The 19741-nt window shown below is 47.4% G+C and overlaps 2 protein-coding genes across 3 annotated transcripts; one reads left to right on the forward strand and one right to left on the reverse strand.

Moving 5' to 3' along the window:
• The first annotated feature begins 68 nt into the window (after positions 1 to 68).
• On the forward strand, positions 69 to 3531 carry HDHD3 (haloacid dehalogenase like hydrolase domain containing 3). 2 transcript variants are annotated; one of them, XM_048513005.1, is made up of 2 exons: positions 69 to 275; positions 2167 to 3531. In XM_048513005.1, the coding sequence occupies exon 2, from the start codon at positions 2189 to 2191 to the stop codon at positions 2909 to 2911; it is 723 nt and encodes a 240-aa protein (XP_048368962.1). In that variant the 5' UTR covers positions 69 to 275; positions 2167 to 2188; the 3' UTR covers positions 2912 to 3531. The 2 variants fall into 2 exon arrangements, with proteins under 2 accessions (XP_048368962.1, XP_048368961.1); XM_048513004.1 differs by lacking the exon at positions 69 to 275 and adding an exon at positions 291 to 557.
• A 1649-nt stretch (positions 3532 to 5180) lies between these two features.
• Positions 5181 to 18221, reverse strand: BSPRY (B-box and SPRY domain containing). Its single transcript, XM_048512136.1, has 6 exons — positions 17985 to 18221; positions 16352 to 16450; positions 12265 to 12495; positions 10416 to 10441; positions 8900 to 9024; positions 5181 to 6245 (listed from the first exon to the last, which is right to left on the reverse strand). The coding sequence occupies exons 1-6, from the start codon at positions 18219 to 18221 to the stop codon at positions 5725 to 5727; spliced, it is 1239 nt and encodes a 412-aa protein (XP_048368093.1). The 3' UTR covers positions 5181 to 5724.
• Between the last annotated feature and the right edge of the window lie 1520 nt (positions 18222 to 19741).

Consider the following 19741-nt stretch of genomic DNA (forward strand, 5'->3'; position numbering starts at 1 on the left):
TGACGTGATGGTGTGAAAGTGATTGTGTATTTGTTTGTTGTTGTTGTGTATGTTGAGAAAATTAAAAAAATAGTAAAAACAACAACAACCTGTAAGTACCAAAAGTCAATCCTGAATAGGGTTAATCTATTTATTGTCTCTCTTCCCTTTCATTGGCCAGAGAGCATTACACGTGCAAATAGGGCAAAGTGAGGGCGGAAGTGACCCTAGCAAGCGTCATCAAGCGTGTTTCTCACATACGCAGGACACGGAGCAGCATGAGTTTTGATTGACAGGTAATGAGTTTGGAAGGCTCTTCAGAGGGGGTGGCTGTAACACGCCCCCCCACCCTCCGCCGGTTGTGATTCGGCCGCTGTGTTTAGCCCCCGGCTAAACACACATCGCCATGCAACGGAAGTGTTCCTAACGGTGCTGCAGTGCAAAGCGGAGGAAAGCAACTTTGCTCTGCACGTGCTCGGAGACTTTTCTTTTTAAAATACCCGATCCCGACTTGGCAGTGGAAAATAGGATTCTGGCCCAACTTAGCCCCGTGAAAGAGGGCTGGCTTAAATGAGAAGGTAACGATGAACAAGATATTTTGCAGGAGAAAAGGAAGTTGGTCTATCTAGCTCCCTATTGCTCTGAGTGGCAGCTGCTCTCCAGTGTCTCAGGCACAGGAAAGCCTTTGCCAAGCTAAGATCATTAAAGGAGCCAGAGATTTGGCTTTGGATCTTTTGAGTTCAAGGGAGTTCTGGGAAGATGACACATATGGCAACTCGAGAGCATTCCAGGAGTGAGAGGGGCAGAGGTAGCCTGCCATTGTCTTCCTCTGCATAGCAACCCCAGTCATCTAAGTACAGACTCTGATGAGCTTGGACTAAGCTGGGCTACTGTTCATAACTGCCTCATGAACTAGACATGATATTTGTATGAGCAGATACAATACGATACCCAATACTGTACCCTTCACCCGCTGTGATGGGTAGTGTATTCTTCATCCTTACCCCATCTTTAGAAAGAGAGGAAGACTCTGATCAGAGCAGGTACAATGATTGGGCATTGCCTCCAGGGATGAAGCAAATGCAAGTTTGACTGGTTGGTTGTGTAACATCATTTCTGGCTCATGCTGAAACTGTGGCTTTGTTCAACCCAACCCTGTACTTTTCTCACCTTTTCGCCCAACTGGTTTGTCTGCCCTTTCCTGCTGGGTAACTCAGGTTGAAATGGGCATTCTTTAACATCCTGGCCAGGAAAAATGGAGTTGGAAATCTTGCCAAGAATCAAGAGGTTTAAGAACTCCACTGGCTTTAAGAGCTTTTAGAAACCATAAAGCCATCAAGACTTGCACTAGACTTAATATGATTGTAGAGATTTTTAAAATTATAGATGGTGCAGAGAAAGTAGATGAAGATAATTTTGCATTACTGACAGTAAAAAAGAATGGATTTTTCACACAACTTGTGGAACTCACTGCCATAAGATGGGGTTCTTTACTAATTAAGATTTGTTGTACCCCATGGGCTGGGAATTAACCTAGTATATTTTGCAGGTACAGGGGTGGGATCCCAAAATCAAACATCATGTAAAATTGAAAGTGTGTTGAAATGAAATGTCAATTTATATATACATTCTAATGTTCTCAAGCAAATCAGAGTTAGAATTGTCTTGATTTTTTCTCTATTCCTATTAATTTTACCTCTACTAAAAACCATGTTGTCTACTATTTCTTCTGTTCATATAGGGAGGGTAACCCGTTGCATCTCTGCATGAGTCATTGGTTTGAGTCACATAGAGTTAAGGATGAAGTTGTCTTCATCATCTGCCTAGTTATTACAACCCACCTTCTCTTTCCCAGACACAACCTCTTCACTGTGCTTTGCCACTTCAAATCACTCTTAGTGAATTATTAAACAGTTATTCGTTCTGCCTGCTGACCAGATGTCAGTTTCGTAAATCATTATACTTTTAATTTGCATTTTACTAGACTGGAACATTCCGTATTGGCAGAGATTGAAGGGTGGCTTTTTTTGGCCTGTTGACTGTTCAGGAGTCAAGGTTAACTTCCCCAAGATCAAACTCCTCCTAATCCCACCCATACTCTTTCTCTGTGTTAGGAGGGCTTCAAATCACACCAACAGAAAGGTATGACAGGATTTCTGACATTCCTTCTCCGGTCTGTCATTCCAGGACATTCAAATGTTATGCCACAATGTTGAAACTACGGCTTTTGACATGGGATGTGAAAGATACTCTGCTTCGACTCCGGATTCCTGTGGGCGAGAGTTACGCTGCTGAGGCCCAGGCCCATGGCCTCCAAGTGGAAGCTGAAGTGCTCAACCGGACTTTCCACTGGGCCTACCAGGCTCAGGCCCAGCGCTTCCCCAACTATGGCCAAGACAGAGGCCTTAGCTCCAAACAGTGGTGGCTGGATGTAGTCATGGAAACCTTCCGGCTCTCAGGAGTCCATGAGGACAAAGTCCTCCTGCCCATTGCGGAGAAACTGTATTATGATTACTGTAGCAATCGCACCTGGGAGTTGCTACCGGGTGCCAGCAAGACCCTCCAGCAGTGCCGGCAGTTAGGTATCTGCATGGGTGTCATCTCCAACTTTGACCGGAGGCTGCCAGAGATTCTGGCTCAGTGTGGCCTCCAGCAGCACTTTGAATTTGTCTTGAGCCCCGAGAATGTGGGCTTTGCTAAGCCAGACAAGAGGATTTTTCTGGAAGCCCTGCGAATCTCTGGGGTACCCCCTCCCTTAGCAGCGCACGTTGGGGACGACTACATGAACGATTACAGGGCACCGAGGGAGGCAGGGATGCACAGTTTCCTAATTATGACAGCCAGGAAAACTGACAGCTGGGAGGCAGAAGTGCCTCAAGAGCATATCTTGTCCACACTCACAGACTTGCCCTCTCTTATAGAGAAAGGCTAACTCAGGGCCTTCAATACTGTGCACAATTCCTGTTGAAGCCCTTCCTGGATTGGACTGTTCGCCATTAAACCGAAGTCCATTGAAGTCAAGGGGCTTAGCAAAGTATGACTCTGCTTATGATTTTACAGTTAGAATAGTATGGGGTTGTTGATTTGTTTTGATTTTATGTACTTCTACAGTAAAAAAAAGAAGAAAATGTAGGAAGCTAGCACACCATACAAAGAGACTGTCACCTGGCCCTTGCCATGACATGCTCCCTTCCCTCACACAAGCAGCTTTTTATATGGAAAATTCTTTTAAAATATCCTGTCCCACTTATAGATCAGAAGTGGCACAGGCAGGAAGGATTATGCCACAAGATTTTACATGGTATTTAGAAAGCAGAAAAGCAGAGCAGGAAGAAGAGAAGCCTCATGTCTAACAACCTGATGAAAAACCACATGAGCAAACCAACCAATAGAACTGTGACCTTTGATATTTCATGTTTCTAGTTCCAGTTAGCTTAGCAGCTGCCATTAACAGAGTAAAATCCAGTGTTTCTGAGACCAACCTCTTTCCTTCCGCTTTTTTTAAGTAACACATTTTGTTTAACACACAATAAATTTCTGTCTTGACTGGGATCAGTCTCTCACCAAATGAGTCTGCTCAGCAGATGAAAAGGTATGGATTGGAGGCAGAGTATTGAAGAAACAGCAGCCTGCTCAATGAAAGGTGGGAAGTCTTGAACTCAGGTCTTCCCACTTCAAGCCTTATTTTGTGGAAAACTGTGGACATGCATATTGAGGTGGGGAGGAAACAATGGACCATAGGTCATAAATGGGGCAGTGACATGTTTGGGGCCAGGGACTCCAAGAACACACAAGTATGCTGGAAAGCAGAGTAGTACAAGGTAGGAAACACCTAACCCATTGTCTCCTTAAACTGCACATACATACACAGCACAAAGAGGCTTGGAGTGTTCCAGATTACAGTGGCAAATCTTCATTGAGTAGAAAAGGAAGTGTTCCCTGCTGTTTTTCAGATGGATGCTATTTTGCAAAACAAATCTAGTTTAAACTGACTTGTTCTGAAAATTCATACATCCTTTTCCTAATACATAATGCCTCTCTTGTAATGTACTGCAACTTTCTAGGGCATTTGTCTCTAGGAAAATGGGATGAGTTTCTATAAAGCCGCTGCTGAGGTTTTGATTACATTATGAAATGCAGTTTCATGAATTTCAGGGCAGCGCATTGGCCCGTATCTGACAGCTACAGTGATAAATCTGCCATATGCATAGTGCCTGTACTTTTTGCTGGCTGCAAGGCAGAATTAAAGTTCTGTTCCCCGAGGCTGTGTGTGGTGCAATTCTATAGCAGCACAGAATGTAACAATGGATGCAGGAATTAACTTCCTCAAAATGTTAGGTTTTGTTAAAAAACAAATAGCTGATAAAGTGCTTTATACTTGCACTTATACTTGTGAAAAAAAATATTTAACAGTTCATAGACACTGCTTGTGACCAGAGGGGAAGCTGAAAAAGACTTCTACTGGTTGGGGCTTTTTGGCCCTGTTAGGAGCTAGCAAAACGCTAATAAATCATGCATGATAGTAAAAAAAAAGCAGATTTGGTTACAAGGAAACAGGAAGAAGAATTCGGATTTATACCTTGCTTTTCTCTCCTGTAAGGAGACTCAAGGCAGCTTACAAACTCCTTCCCTTCCCGTCCCCACAATAGACACCTTGGAAGCTAGATTGGGCTGAGAGAGCTGTGACTTACCCAAGGTCATCCAGCAGGAATGTAGGAGTGGGGAAACAAATCTGGTTCACCAGATAAGAATCAGCCACTCATGTAGAGGAATAGGGAATCAAACATAGTTCTCCAGACTAGAGTCCACCTACTCTTAACCTCTACATCATGCTGGCTCCCAAGAGCAATTATATGCAAATATGCTAAATGTATATAATTTATGCAGGTCAAAACTTCAGTTTCACTCGGCAAAGAAATTGGAGTGTATAGGAAAGAATTCTTGTTATTGTTTTAGCATGGGTGACCAAACAACCCCTTGCTGTTTCCCCTATCTCTTGGGACATGATTGGGAAGAGTCCTGGCTAAAACAAAGCACTTACTTTGTACACAGAAAGTCTCAGGTTCAATGCCTGACATTGCTAGTCAAAGAGATCTCAGCTAGAGGGTCTTGGGAAAGTCCCTGGGGTAACACTACAGTCAAAAGAGACAACACAGCCTTAGAAGGGCCAGCGGTCTGACTCAGTAAAAGGCAGCATCATATGAATAGATAAAACATAAATTTTAATGACCACATAAAATGACCCTTCGAACACATGTCCCATACTGAGGCATCAGCACTGCCTGTCACATAAGTACCCTCCACTCTCTCTCTTTCACATAGACTGCCAAACCACTAGCCAGTGTAGATTGATTGTATTACCCCACCAAGTGGCAAGGAGAATGTTCCTATCCACTGGAATCCAAACATGGTGGAATAACTGGTAAAGTGGCTGACTCTGGATGTTAAAGTTTAAAAGTTTTAAAAGTTTAATTTGTCACATTCCTGGAGTTTCTGGATACCCTCAGTTTCCTCCTCTCTAGCCAATTAAGTAGCAGAAATAATTTCACTTGCCATTTCAGTTATGCTTTGGGTGTGTCCGATTTTCTGAGCTTGTAAAATTGTAAGGAACCCGAACGCCACAAATTTCAAGGAGCCATAAATGTTGGATAATCCACACGCATCCATGCAGTTTTAGCAAATAATCTCAGTGTTCACAGAAGATAAGTTTGACCTCACAAAGGGTATCTCAACAGAGTCTCACTCTCACCGTATCAGTGAGATGCTTTGATCAGTTACAGCCAAGGCTGGGTAGATGGGAGCAGTGAAGTTTTCATGGTGTGCATGCAGAACAACGCAGGATTCTGGGTCGTAAAACAATAGCTCTCCCACATCCAAGTCTACCAGGATCCCAATTTCCATCGGGCACTTGAGGAGGTCCACTGTCTGGTGGCAACCGTCATGTGAAAACCGAAACTCCTTGTCATAGCGGGAAAAGACCCAGGAGAATGGATTGTAGCCCAGACGGGCTTCAGGACCCATTCCCTTTCGTGGCAGTGATTTATATGAGATACCCAGCTTGTATGCGCCGCTGTTTGCCACGCTGACTCTCCATGCGTGTGTCCCTTTACGGAATGATTCTTCAGCCAAGGCATTGGGCCAGTGGTCAAACCGTTCTGGACCATCGATGTCATTCTTGATTTTCTTAGGACTAAAGGTCAACGTTTTCTTGTCTTCCGAGAGCATCAATAGCGGGCCGACTGTTTTCTCATCAATGTGGACGTCATCTGTACTGGGAGGATACCAAGCTGGTTAGTGCATGTTTGGCAGGCACTTTGCATGAGAGATATGTGCCACAGGGTACTTCTTTATGCATCAGAAATAATGAAGTTGATTTCTATGGCCTTTCATATTCGGCTTAAAGTCCATAAGCAAAACATTTTTTTTTCTAAAATGCAGACATCCCTTAGAACCCAAGCACTTAAAAACAGAACCTGCCGTTTCAAATTTGAATTTCCAGATTGTAATACCCCTTTGCAAACTTTTTGATTCTAACTTTACAAAACGGGCATTTTGACAACCTATGTATCGTGCTGTTTTGCCATACACATGCCATTCTGTCGTAAACAGACTGTTACCAAGCAGTCTCGGAAGCAGCTCACAGCCGGTTCAGCAGTTTAATGTAATCAAGCATCTGGTACAGAAGGTGTAACAGAGCCAAGCCCAAAGCAAGATCTAAAACCAGGTTCAGCCAACAGAAGCATAAACAGTGGCTTTCAGGTCCAAGCACGACATTGCTGCCACAACGCAGCTTGACTTCCAACCAGTGGCGGGATTCAGCCGGTTCGCACCACTTCGGTAGAACCAGTTGTTAAAATGGTGCTTGTAAAATACTAGTTGCTAAATTATTTGAATCCCACCACCGGAACCGGTTGTTAAATTAGTTGAATCTCACCACTGCTTCCAACCCCTTATAAAGCAAATATCCCACCTGCCAGTGCAAAAACCTCATGTAGCTGCATTACTTCAGTGTGGCTCCTGCAGAGACTTATTGAGCCCAGCTCACCCCAGAGCTGCTAGCCTGCTGCTGCGTCTCCTTTCCAGCAAACTGGCACGCAGCTTCCTCCATCATTGCTCCTGGGGCTCCAGAGAAAAAGGGGGCAAGAGAGCTGGCAGGGCCTCCCCTGGTTTGGTGTCAGGAGGCTGAGGAATCTCAGAGCTGGGGCTTGGCTGTGGCTCCCAGCCTGTTCGCTCTGTCTGAGTCTCTGGACCTGGTCTTGCAGGTGCTACTGGAGGCTCAAGCTCTGAGACTATAGGCATTACCTGGCACGCTCTGGGGCCAAAGCTGTGCCCTCTGCCCAGTCTGAGTCCTCCTGAGGAGCAGCCCAGTCTGAGTCCTGCTGTGGAGCAGCAGTGGCATAGTGGTTAAGAGCAGGTGTACTCTAATCTGGAGGAACTGGGTTTGATTTCCCGCTCTGCCACCAGAGCTGTGGAGGCTTATCTGGGGAATTCAGATTAGCCTGTATGCTTCAACACATGCCAGCTGGGTGACCTTGGGCTAGTCACAGTTCTTCTGAGCTCTCTCAGCCCCACCTACCTCACAGGGTGTTTGTTGTGAGGGGGGAAGGGCAAGGAGATTGTAAGCCCCTTTGAGTCTCCTATAGGAGAGAAAGAAGGGATATAAATCTCAACTCTTCTTCTTCTCCTCTAAAGAGTCCCCGAATATACTTGGCTGGGCCATAAGACATACATGGAAGTTCATAACATGTAAAACACAAAATAGATGTAAAACTGCAGTCAAACAAAAGCAGTTCATAATAAGCAACACAGATCATTAGATCAATTTAAAAAGGGGGTCGCTCACAAACTTACCAGTTGGTCATATAACCAACAGAATAAAAGTTTCAGGGCATAAATGACAAGTGCCCTTTGGAATAAAAGTTAATGCAACTTTCTAGATGGTCACAAGGAAGCAGCCTGACAAGTCTTTAGGGGTAGGAAAGGCCAAACCCTGTGGACCACAGCTTCAAAAGCCTAGACCCACTGGTCGTCAGCCTCCACCTAGACCAGGGGTAGGGAACCTTTAACACTCAAAGAGCCATTTGGACCCGTTTTCCACGGGAAAAGAAAACACTTGGAGCCGCAAATAATTTTTGACATTTAAAATAAAGATAACACTGTATATATTGGGGGTTTTTTACCTTTTACTCCACTCATTCTGAGAAGCGCATGGATGCGCCCGCCCTGCTGCCTGCCAGGCGGGCAAGGATGGGGCCAGTGGCTCAGCCTCGCCGTCCACCGGGAAAGCGCCCACCCCGCCCCAAACGGGGCGGGCGAGAAGGGAAGCCTGCGGCGCAGCCCAGCCGTCCACGGGCAGTTGGTGCGCCCGCCCTGCTGCCTGCAGGGCAGGCAAGGATGAAGCCGGCGGCTTGGCTCGTGGAGCCGCAGTGCAAGGGCAAAAGAGCCGCATGCGGCTCTCGAGCCGCAGGTTCCCTACCCCTGACCTAGACAGAGGGGTCATACAGATGATCACTTGGGGGAATTGTATTCAGCTTTCTTAAGAGGAGAGGGCCTGTAGCTCATGGCAGAGCACATCTGTTTGGCATCCAGAAGGGCCCAGGTTCAGTTCCCAGCATTGCAGTTTAGAGGTTCAGGCGGGAAGTGCTGTCAAAGGCCTTTGACTGAGACTCTGGAGAACGGCAGCCAGTCCAAGCAGGCAACACTGACGTTGATGGTCTAACTTAGCATAAGGCAGTTTCATCGCATCAGTTCAACTGCAGCTGAGTGCATGCATGTAGCTAAACGGTTTTCCAGGAGTGAATTCTGTGGAACTAAAGACAATTTCAGACACTCAATTCAATAATTGACACCTGCTTTAGTATTTAGAGAGGACAATATGGGCAAAACAATCCTGAGTCCTCCTAGAGGATGAAAAACTGACCTGAGTTCCAGCACAGAACAGCAGCGGCCCATAACCGGCTCATCAACGGACTCTGGATACACTGTGGGTTAAAGTTTAACTTCTCAGATTCCCGCGGTTTCAGGATCCCCTCAGCTTCCTCCATTCTAGCCAATGAAACAAAGAAGTCATTGTACTTGGCATTTAACTTATACTTTTGCAGTGTAGCCATACAATGGCCAGTGAGGGGCAGGTTAGGACAGATTTGGTCTTTCCTATATGCACTACCTGCATTTCTCACAGCACTTCTAACCTTGCAAGGTAGGCCAGAGGTATTAGAGCCGTACGCCTAAGTATCTTAGCTATGTGGGTATCTTTTACTCTTCATCCTCTTTTTTGCTCTCAATTGCCTTCACTTTCTGTCTACTGTTTTTATTGTTTAGGCAGTGCTTTTACACATCCTCTTAATTTCTGCTACTTTTATTGATGTTATCCTGCACTTTTAGCTCTTGGATAGTCTATCAATAGTGCGAACCGCCTCAAGTTCTTTTTCAGTGGAGTGGTGGCTCATAAATGTTTTCAACTAACTAAATAATTGTTCCATATGAGAAGTTGAGGCTGAGAGAAAGTGTCTTGCCCAAGGGCAGTTCATGAGTTTACAGCTGAGACTTGAATTCAAAACTTCCCTCCTCATCCTTACAGTCACCACACATCACTTATTTTTTTTAATAGACCATTCTGTGGGTCTCTAAATGGGTCCCAGTGGGACAGCAAATTATCAGTTTTCCTCCTAATGTTACTAAAGTTATGTAGCAGGTCTGTGACGATTTAGAAGGATGTTCGATGGCAGGTGAGCATCAGTATTTAAGCCCTAATCTTGAGCCATTTATGCGGCTACAGAAAACAAGGCACACAACAACTAAAGACAGGTTCGTATCCCAGCGTTCATAGTTCTGCGGACTCAATTGGGCACCCAAACATTGCAGGACTATGGGAATGGCTATGTACAATCTGTGCATCGGTTATTGCAACACATTGCAGTAACCGGAAATTTCAGGTGTATTTTGAAAATGACAAGACTAGTTCTGAAGACCAGCTATGCTCAAAAAGATGTCAACAATGCCTGGTAAAGTCTCAGGTGCATGAAAGGATGAAGGAACAATAACTGGAAAGTATCTGAAAGCATTTTGGTACTCCATATGCTTTTTGGTTGGCCAAAGCAGAATAAATGGGGGAAGTGAAATCCTACACACCCTCTCTGCAATATAAATATACAGATACATAAATGCAAAGACATAAGCAAATTTCATACAGAGGTAATACATATGCCCATTTTGCCTACATACACAAATTTGCTTCATTAAAATCATCTATGTATGTCATAAATTTCTGCAGAATGTGGGTTCCATTCGACACACTTAATTTCTCATGCACAGTTCTGTGCATAGGACTATAACCAAGGCAAAACCACAGAACTGAGAGCAGCATGAACTGTGTGCTCATCCCATGTAAAAGAGGTGTGGTGGCATATAAAAACAAAAGAAACCAGAGAACTCACCTTTCAAAGATTTCCTCTTCTGCCTGCTGGAGAAAAGGAAAGAGAAAGCATTACAAAAGGTGAAAATTACGTCCCATGAATCATCTTGGATATGCCCCAACATTATAGGTGCTGGGTGGGTATGATCAACCCCTTGGATTAAGATTGTAAATTAAGGTGGAATAACACCCTTTTAAAAGAAGAGTGAGTGCCTCTGTTTTTAGCTCTTGGCGGAGGCAACCTCAAGACTGATAACATGGTTTGTGGCAAGCAGCCAGAATGTAATCCAAGGACCTCTTCAAAGGCAAGGCTTCTCATAGCTTAACCACTGAATCACACACAAACCTCCATCTCTCCACCAGGCTTAGTTCAAAACCACACAACAGAGAATAAGATGGCAGAACTCAGAGGTACTAGAATGCTCACTGCAAGTTTGGCAGAGTAAGCTTCAGCTCTCGAAAGCTCATATACACCCCACCCCACCCCCCAATCTTGTTGGTTTCTAAAAGGCTACTGGACTGGAATCTAGCTGTTCAGGTCTCAAGTGGCGGAATTCAGATGTTCCTTTGAACAAAAACTCTCTGCAAACAGGAAGCTAGTGCAACAAGTCCAAAATATACTTCCACGTTGCTTTGCTATGTTGGTTTTTTTGTTTGAAGGTGACTTTTTTAAAACATAGGGGAGCAAAATGTCACCCTTTGTAACCTCTTCCTCCTGTAAGGTGGTGATGTCTTGAACCCTGGGCTTTGTCATGTCGTTCTCTTGCATGACCCCCAATCTTTATTCATCACGTCTGCAGCAGTGTTAACCAGGTCTTAGACCAAGTTCTAAAGATGGCGATCATCTAACTCTAGTGGATATAGATACAACTATGCTGACTTGTGGAGGCTTATCTGGGGAACTGGATTAGTCTGTGTACTCCAACACATGCCAGTTGGGTGACCTTGGGCTAGTCACAGTTCTTTGCGCTCTCTCAGCCCCACCCACCTCACAGGGTGTTTCTTGGGGGTGGGGGGAAGGGAAAGGAGATTGTAAGCCCCTTTGAGTCTCATTGCAGGAGGGAAAAAGGAGATATAAATCCAAACTCTTCTTCTTCTAATTGTGATTAAGGCTGGCAAGTTAGAAGTTGCACAGGAGAGGGAAGGGAGTGTGTGATTCTACATTTGTTTCCTTAACCTGGGGAACGCACACAAAGATGGAAGGGTCCGACAATGAACAAAGCACAGCTGCCCCACTGTCAAAAGTGCAATAAACACAAACCTCTGTCAATCATAGACTTCACCACCACTAGAGTTGCCAGCCTCCAGGTGAGGTCTGGAGATCTCCTGGAATTAAAACTGAACTCCAGGCTGCAGAGATTAGTTACTCGGGAGAAAACAGCTACTTTAAAGAGTGGGCTCTATGGCAATATACCACTGAAGTTCCTTCTCAAACCCTCTCCTACCCAAGCTATACCCCAAAAACAGTGGCGTATCTGCCTAGGGACAAGGGGTACCCCTTGTCCCCAGGCGCCACTCTTCTGGTCACGTGGGGGGCGCAAAATCGGTCCCCCACGTGACCAGGAAGTCCTGCTGGGGGAGTCTGGGGGGGAGGTGGGCACCCTAAACCTTGCCCATGTCCATGGTGACATGGATGGGGTCAAGGGCAGTGGGGACGGAGCCAAGGTGGGCGGGGCAGGGGCAGAGCCTGGGGTGTCCTGGAGACAATTTGTCTCCGGGCGCCATTTACCCCTGGTACGCCTCTGCCCAAAAATCTCCCAAACCAGAGCTGGCACCCTAACAACTACAAAGAGAGAGCAGTGAATCTGTAGTGTAAAGAAACTGCATGGCAAACAAACACTGCTCATGAATGATAAAGTGAAGACGGTTACCACGAGGCCGTGGTCATCCTTAGCAGTGATCATGGTCACCAGATAAGTCCGGATGGCATCCAGCTTCCGCAGCGACTCGGTCCAGTGGACGTGCTGGGTAAGGATATTCTGGTGGGCCCGTTCCTCCTCCGTATGCACCATCTCCAACAGCCGCTGCTCCTCGCTCTCGCAAACATTCCTCACGAGGTTCAGGCGACGGATCAAGACCTCTCGCGCACTGCTGGCTGCACTCTGCCAAAATATAAAACGGGTGGAACCGTTCAGGGCTCCGGTTCCCCAGAATCAGCCTGTCGAGGAAATTCAGAGATTGCAACAACTGTGCTCACACAGAGGGTAACTCCACAGGGCTATTTAGGGAGGGGTGAGCCCCCTGGCATCACTTCCTAGTTCCTTTTTTAGGAGATCTCTCGTGGAATACCAAGATTACTTAAGCGATCCTGATGATACACTCCTGTTTACAAATACAGGAAGTCCACTCGGGCAACAGTCATGGGGAGTACTGCAGAAGCCAGCAGCTGCTGGGTTATTCCACCCCACGCCCCCAAAAACCTAACAAGGATCTAACAGTCTAGATCAGGGGTCGGGAACCCGCGGCTCGCGAGCCGCTGTTCTGCGGCTCCATGAGCGGAGCCGCTGGCCCCACCTTCGCCCGCCCTGCAGGCAGCAGGGCGGGCGCATCCTTCGCCCGCGGCCGGCTAGGCCGCGCCGCGGGCTTTGCCTCCTGCCCGCCCCGCTGCTTGCGGGGCGGGCGCTCTCCCGGCGGCCGGGCAGGCCGAGCCGCCGGGCCCCTCTTCGCTCGCCCTGCAGGAAGCAGGGCGGGCACATCTCTAGCCCGCGGCCGGCGAGGCCGCACCGCGGGCTTTGCCTCCTGCCCGCCCCGCTTCTTGCGGGGTGGGCGCTCTCCCGGCGGCCGGGCAGGCCAAGCCGCCGGGCCCCTCTTCGCTTGCCCTGCAGGAAGCAGGGCGGGCACATCTCTAGCCCGCGGCCGGCGAGGCCGCACCGCGGGCTTTGCCTCCTGCCCGCCCTGCTGCTTGCGGGGCGGGCGCTCTCCCGGCGGCCGGGCAGGCCGGGCAGGCCGAGCCGCCGGGCCCCTCTTCGCCCCCTGACTTTGCTGGTTGCGGGGCCGCCGGCCCCATCCTCACCTGCCCTGCAGGCGGGGGGGGTGAGCGGGGGGAGGGAGGGCGAGCGAGTTGGCGGGGGAGCGGACGGGGGGCGAGCGAGTGGGTGGGGGGGTGAGCGGGGGTGTGCCAAATGGCTCTTTGGTGGTGAGCCAAATTTGGTGGTGAGCCAAATGGCTCTTTGAGGGGAAAAGGTTCCCGACCCCTGGTCTAGATTGGTGCAGCATAATGGTGAAAAGAATAAGCTGTGATCCCAAGGTCACCTCAGATACACACTCAACCCAGTGGCCTTATATGAGCTGCTTAGTTCCCTCATCTGCACTAAGACTGGCCTAAAAGATTGTCTGTCATCAGGGAGTACATATTAGGGATGTCCGACTGGATGGAGTCTGTGAGTTACTGGTAGTTCACCAGCTGCTGCAAAACAGCTTGTTCAACCTTGATGATCCAGGAAAAGATCCCAAAAAGATCTGAGCTAGGGTGGTTTTTGTTTCCAAAGCATTTTCTGCCAGTGGATTTTTCTGTAAAGGGCTTTTCTGTTAAGTGGCTTAGCTGATGGCTTCATCCCTGCTCCAGGCCCTCTTCCTAGGACAGTGAGAGCGAACCTTTTCGAGACCGAGTGCCCAAATTGCAACCCAAAACCCACTTATTTATCTCAAAGTGCCAACGCGGCAATTTAACCTGAACAACCACCTTTGGCACCTGTGCCTTAGGTTCGCCACCACTGTCCTAGGACAAAACTTAGCAGCATGTGGGGGAAGGGGCAGACAGTAGTTTGGGATATTTTTCATTACTCAGAAATACCCCTCATTAAAGACAGGGTTAGTGACCCTGGTATATATGCTCAGTCTGGACCTTTAAAACTTCTACACAAATGCCAAGTAAGATTGTCTCTGGGTGATTATTGTCAATTCTTTTTTCCAATCAGTTCTGTTTATATCAGCAGGTCAAAGTGCCATAATTGAATAGGGGGTAAACCTTCCACCGTTAGTCTTTCCTCCATCGTCACCTGCTACTCTTTACAATCACAGCGCAGGGACCGTAAATAAGTATCATAATTTTAAAAGCACAACAACCCAAGAACTAGCTGCGTTATTTATACATTCATCTAAAGAACCCTTTATGCTGCATCTCATAACCAATGGCTTCGAAAACAATACAGTCAGAGCAATTTAACAATAAAATAGGTCCAACACTAATTTTTATAAAATATACAGCCGTTTGGAAGTTTAAACCCCTAAAAAGGCCACCATTGAATCAGGAGATTAGCCAGTTTGAGGTATCACATACCCCCACCCCCCCCAGGACAGCTAAAAAATATCATGTCCAAGCAAGAATAAATATGTGGGGGGGATTGGTGGAATAATGGGGGGGGGGGAAGGGTCACAAGTAGAAATTTAAACGGCTTTCTCTTTGCCAAGTCTCTTGCAAATTCCTTCCTAAAATCTCCCTTATTAAACCCCCGGTTCCTGGTGTTTTAAGATTGGCTTGTGAGGCTGTGCTTAGAATACCCCTCCTTATGAGCACCAGGCTAACTACACCTGGAACAATCCTGGTATCATAAACATGGGCTGGTCTTTTGAATTCTTCAGGAAGCAAACAAAGGCATTTTTGTTCAGCCAGGCTTTTGAAAACAGAGTTCTCCAGTTCTTGGAATGAATATGTTTTGGAGGAGGACTGAACCTGCTGATTGTCTGTTCTGTTCTCCAAAAAAAAATACTCTGTCCTGTCTTTACATTGCAAACTGTTTTGTAAACCAAACATTGAATAGAGGTGTATTGGTTCAAATAAAATCAGTAAATGGGCAGAGCAAGACAATTGGGCGTCTTCCCCCTCCCTTCCTGTCCTGGGCAGGGTTCTGTGCCTTTTCAGTACTTCATCATACGCCACTGGAATTCAACCAATGCAGTTTCCCTTTCCCTATCACTGCATTACCTGGTCAAAAACTGAACTCTGTCTGTTCCATTTCTGTCTGCAGTGCAGTGGCCCAAAGTGGTGGCTACTATAGAAGAAGGGGATGCTACAGAGGAGCGATGGATGAGGCACAGCAGCAAACACATGGAATTTTGTTAGACTCCATCAGACTATGTCAGTGGTGACGAACCTTTGGCACTCCAGATGTTATGGACTACAATTCCCATCAGCCCCTTCCAGCATGGCCATGCTGGAAGGGGCTGATGGGAATTGTAGTCCATAACATCTGGAGTGCCAAAGGTTCATCACCACGGGACTATGTTCTACCACGGGACTATGTTCTCTCTACTTCAACTTGAAGCAGGGTCTGATTCAATATAGGGCAGGTTTGGGTGTTTATTAGGCTCTGCAGGGACATAAACAGAGAAAGGCTTTCCCTACTTAACAGGCTATAAACCTGAGATCTTGCTCATGCTCTTCCCTTAAATAAACAAGTTCCATCAGTATTGCACAGGGGAGCATCTTATAGCTCATAGGTGTCAAACTCGTGGCCCTCCAGATGTTATGGACTACAGTTCCCATCATCCCCTGCCAGCATCATCAGGGGATGATGGGAAGTGTAGTCCACAACATCTGGAGGGCCACGAGTTTGACACTTATGTTATAGCTTATACCAGGGGTAGGGAACCTGCGGCTCTCCAGATGTTCAGGAACTACAATTCCCATCAGCCCCTACCAGCATGGCCAATTGGCCATGCTGGTAGGGTCTGATGGGAATTGTAGTTCCTGAACATCTGGAGAGCCACAGGTTCCCTACCCCTGGCTTATACCAACTCATTCCATTGTTCATGTAGGCCAAAACTGGTTGCTCTGACCAGCTGCAGCAGCTGTGCAGGGTCCTAAGCAGAGAACTCCTATCAAAATGTCCAGAGATGGAATCAGGGACCTTCAGCAAGCAAAACAAGCACTGAGGACCAAGTCCCAGTCCCAGGTCCAAGGAGAGCATCTCAGGTCAGTCCCACCCCTTCGTCTCAGTATCCCCTGAGAATTCGTACCACAACATGCTGTTTCTTCTCCGGCAGCACCTCTGCAACATATTTAGCGGTCACAGCACTCTGCAGCTGAAGAGTCTCACAATGATCTACAATTCTGTTCTGAAACAGAAGAAGCGGGAAACTGTCATTGCTGCTTCACCCTCTCATCTTCAGTTGCCTGGTTTAGTAACATCCAAAAGGAAGCATGACTCTGAGTCTGAGCACACTAAGGATCAAGAGCTTCACCCCCAACAGATTCAGAGTTGAGGAACAAGACTTCCAAGAAATGGCTTCTTTTGCATGTATCACCAATAAATTAGTCATTGTACTGTCACAGGCTTTCACAGCCGGAATTGCTAGGATGCTGTGCATTTCCCAGGTTGCATGGCCATGTTCCAGTAGTATTTTCTCCTGACATTTCACCTGCATCTGTGGCTGGCATCTTCAGTGGATCTGTCAGCCACAGATGCAGTTGAAAAATCAGGAGAAAATACTACTAGAACACAGCCAGACAACCTGGAAAACCCACAACATCCTAAACTAGTCATCGTCTGAACAGAACATAAGGAGAGGCACTCTGGTTCAGACTTTTTAGTCCAACATCCTATTTCCAACAGTGGCCTACCAAATGCCCATCAGAAGGTCTACAAGCAGTGGCGGGATTCAGCAGGTTTGCACCACTTCAGCAGAACCGGTTGTTAAAATGGTGGTTGTAAACAGCCAGTTGTTAAATTATTTGAAACCCACCACAGGAACCGGTTGTTAAATTATTAGAATCCCACCACTGTTACAAGCAACACCCAAAGGCTTCCACCAGCTGTTGACCCACCAGTTACAGATTTTTAGAGGTAGCCTGTCTCTGAACATGGAGGTTCAATGCTGCTCTCATGGGTAACAGCCACAGGTGGGCCTCCTCCATGGATTTGTCAATGTGTGTTTGTCGTTTAGGGCTGGCAATCCAGCTGTCATTCCAAAATAGCAGGGGTGCTCAAGTCTAAACGTTCTGGAAAATGTCCCCAACCTCCCAAAAGATCCAGACCATCACCTTTACCACCTGTTCCCAAGTATATGGAAGGTGGGTCACAGGTGTGCAGCAGGAGGCCTTTGAGAATGTCTGGAGGGGAAGCCATTGTGATGCAGCAGTGTCAAACTAGGCTGAGGGAGACCCAGTTCGAATCCCACCCACCCACCCACCCCGCCCTGCCCCGCCATTTTTAGCTTGCTGGTTTATCTTGGGCAAGTAACAAACTCTCAGCCTGACCTCCAAACAGAGGAGAGGAAAACAACCCAAGCAGTTTTGTGTCACCACTGGGGAGAAAGGGGATTAAAATTAAGCAAATAAATTAATCATCACACATTCCAGAAACTGTAGCCACTTAACACACACACAAACTTCCTGGTACATGTTTCTATATCTTTGTAGCAGAAATCCGACAGGGCTGGATTTCTCCACTAGAAGAGCTTTGCCAGTTGAACTGATGCCTGACTCACATATGAGAAAGACGCCAGATCATTTTAAACGCTTAAAGGCGGTTCCGAGCAGAGTGCCATAAAAGAGAGGCAAAAGGGCCCCTTTTTTTTTATCCTCCCGGGGCAAACCCACCGCGGTGCCACCCCGGACAGAAATGCGGCAGCCCACCCCGTCCAGCCTCACCCGCCGCTCGGCCGCCTCCTCGGCCAGTGGGCGCCCGCGGTGCCCTCGACAGCTGCCCTGGCTCGGGCACTGCGCGCACACCAGCCGCCTCTCGGTGCAGCAAAACCAGCCCCTCTCCAGGGCGTGGTCGGGGCAAATGCCAGCGCTCGGCCGCCCGTCCCTGCGCCCTTGGCCCTGGGCACAGCCCGGCTGCTCCCGGCGCTCCTCGGCTCCGCTCGCTCTCGGCTCCTGAGCCATGACGGAGGGACTGAATCCAGGAGCGGCCGAAGCACCTGATGCTCAGGTAGGCGGGGCGGGCTGCCCCGAGGAGCCTCGGGAACCGCCCTAATTGCCTTGAAACACGCCTTGCCGGTGTGGCAATCAGCTCGCTCGGGAGCAGGTGTTCGCCTGCTTCCTCACGGTTCTGCATTTGTTGTCCCAGAGCTTCCATGTGCGGGAGCAGTCTAGCCCTGAAGATCTAATTCCTTTTGGCAAAAGAACAAGGGACGTGGACCATTATGCTCCCCTCGCTTGGGAACTTTCCAGAGACACCCGGGCAGCGCATTTTGGAGGCTGGCTGGACTTGCTTATAACTGGTACAGACTGAAATTACCTGTCGCCTGTTTGAATTCCGTGTTGGCTTGATTTGGCATAGAGCTCAGTTCTAGAACCTGTTTTGAATGCCAGTGTGCTTGAAATGTAGGTTTAAACGTTAAACCTTGAAATGTAGTTGGTTGTGGTGGGTTTTCCGGGCTGTGCGGCCGTGGTTTGGTAGATCTTGTTCCTAATGTTTCCCCTGCATCTGTGGCTGGCATCTTCAGAGGTCTATTACAGAGAGAAGTCTATTACAGACAATGGAATGGTACTGTTACAGACTTCCTTCTGTGATACTCCATCACCTTCCGAGGAAGTGTATTCCACTGTGAAACAGCCTTTACTGTCAGGAAGTTCTTTGTAATGTTTAGATAGAATCTCTTTTCTCTTAATTTGAATCCATTACTCTGTGTCCTAGTCACTGGAGCAGCAGAAAACAAGCTTTCTCCCTCTTCAACATGACATCCCTTCAAATATTTAAAGATGACTATCGTGTCATCCTTTAACCTTCTCTTCTCCAGACCAAACATACCCAGTTCCCTAAGTCTCTCCTCGTGGGCATGGATGCCAGACCTTTTACCATTTTGGTCGCCCTCCTCTGGACACATTCCAGCTTGTCAACATCCTTCTTGAATTGTGGCACCGAGAACTGGATGCAGTATTCCAGGTGAGGTCGTGACCAGTGCAGAATAGAGTGGTATTATTACATCCGTTGCTCTACACACAGTTATACTGCTATTGATGCTGATCAGAATTGCATTGGTTTTCTAAGCTAAGCTGCCACATCACGCTGGTGACTCATGTTCAGCTTGTGGTCTATGAAGACTCCCAGATGTCTTTTACATGACTGGTGTTGCCCATCTTATATCTGGGCATTTCACTTTTTCTGCCTGAGTGTAGAGAGAAAATTTCTTCCTTTCCCAAATACTAGAATTCAGGACTGTGGGGTTAAATTGATGGACTGACCAAAGGAACTTTTCATAGTGTATAACTAGGGCTGCATCTACTTTTTTTTTTAAGTGGAGCAAAAGTACAAATAGGCACCCCCCCTAGATTATATACATTTTTTCCTTTCTATAATCTGTTGCTGCCACTGCCTCACTTTGCGTGCTGCCCAGGGCAGGTGCCCCCTTGGCCTCCTAGATCCAACCCTGTGCATAACTAACCAATAGAGAAAGCCAGTG

This window comes from Sphaerodactylus townsendi, linkage group LG12 (genome assembly GCF_021028975.2).
Source record: "Sphaerodactylus townsendi isolate TG3544 linkage group LG12, MPM_Stown_v2.3, whole genome shotgun sequence".
Taxonomy (NCBI): domain Eukaryota; kingdom Metazoa; phylum Chordata; class Lepidosauria; order Squamata; family Sphaerodactylidae; genus Sphaerodactylus; species Sphaerodactylus townsendi.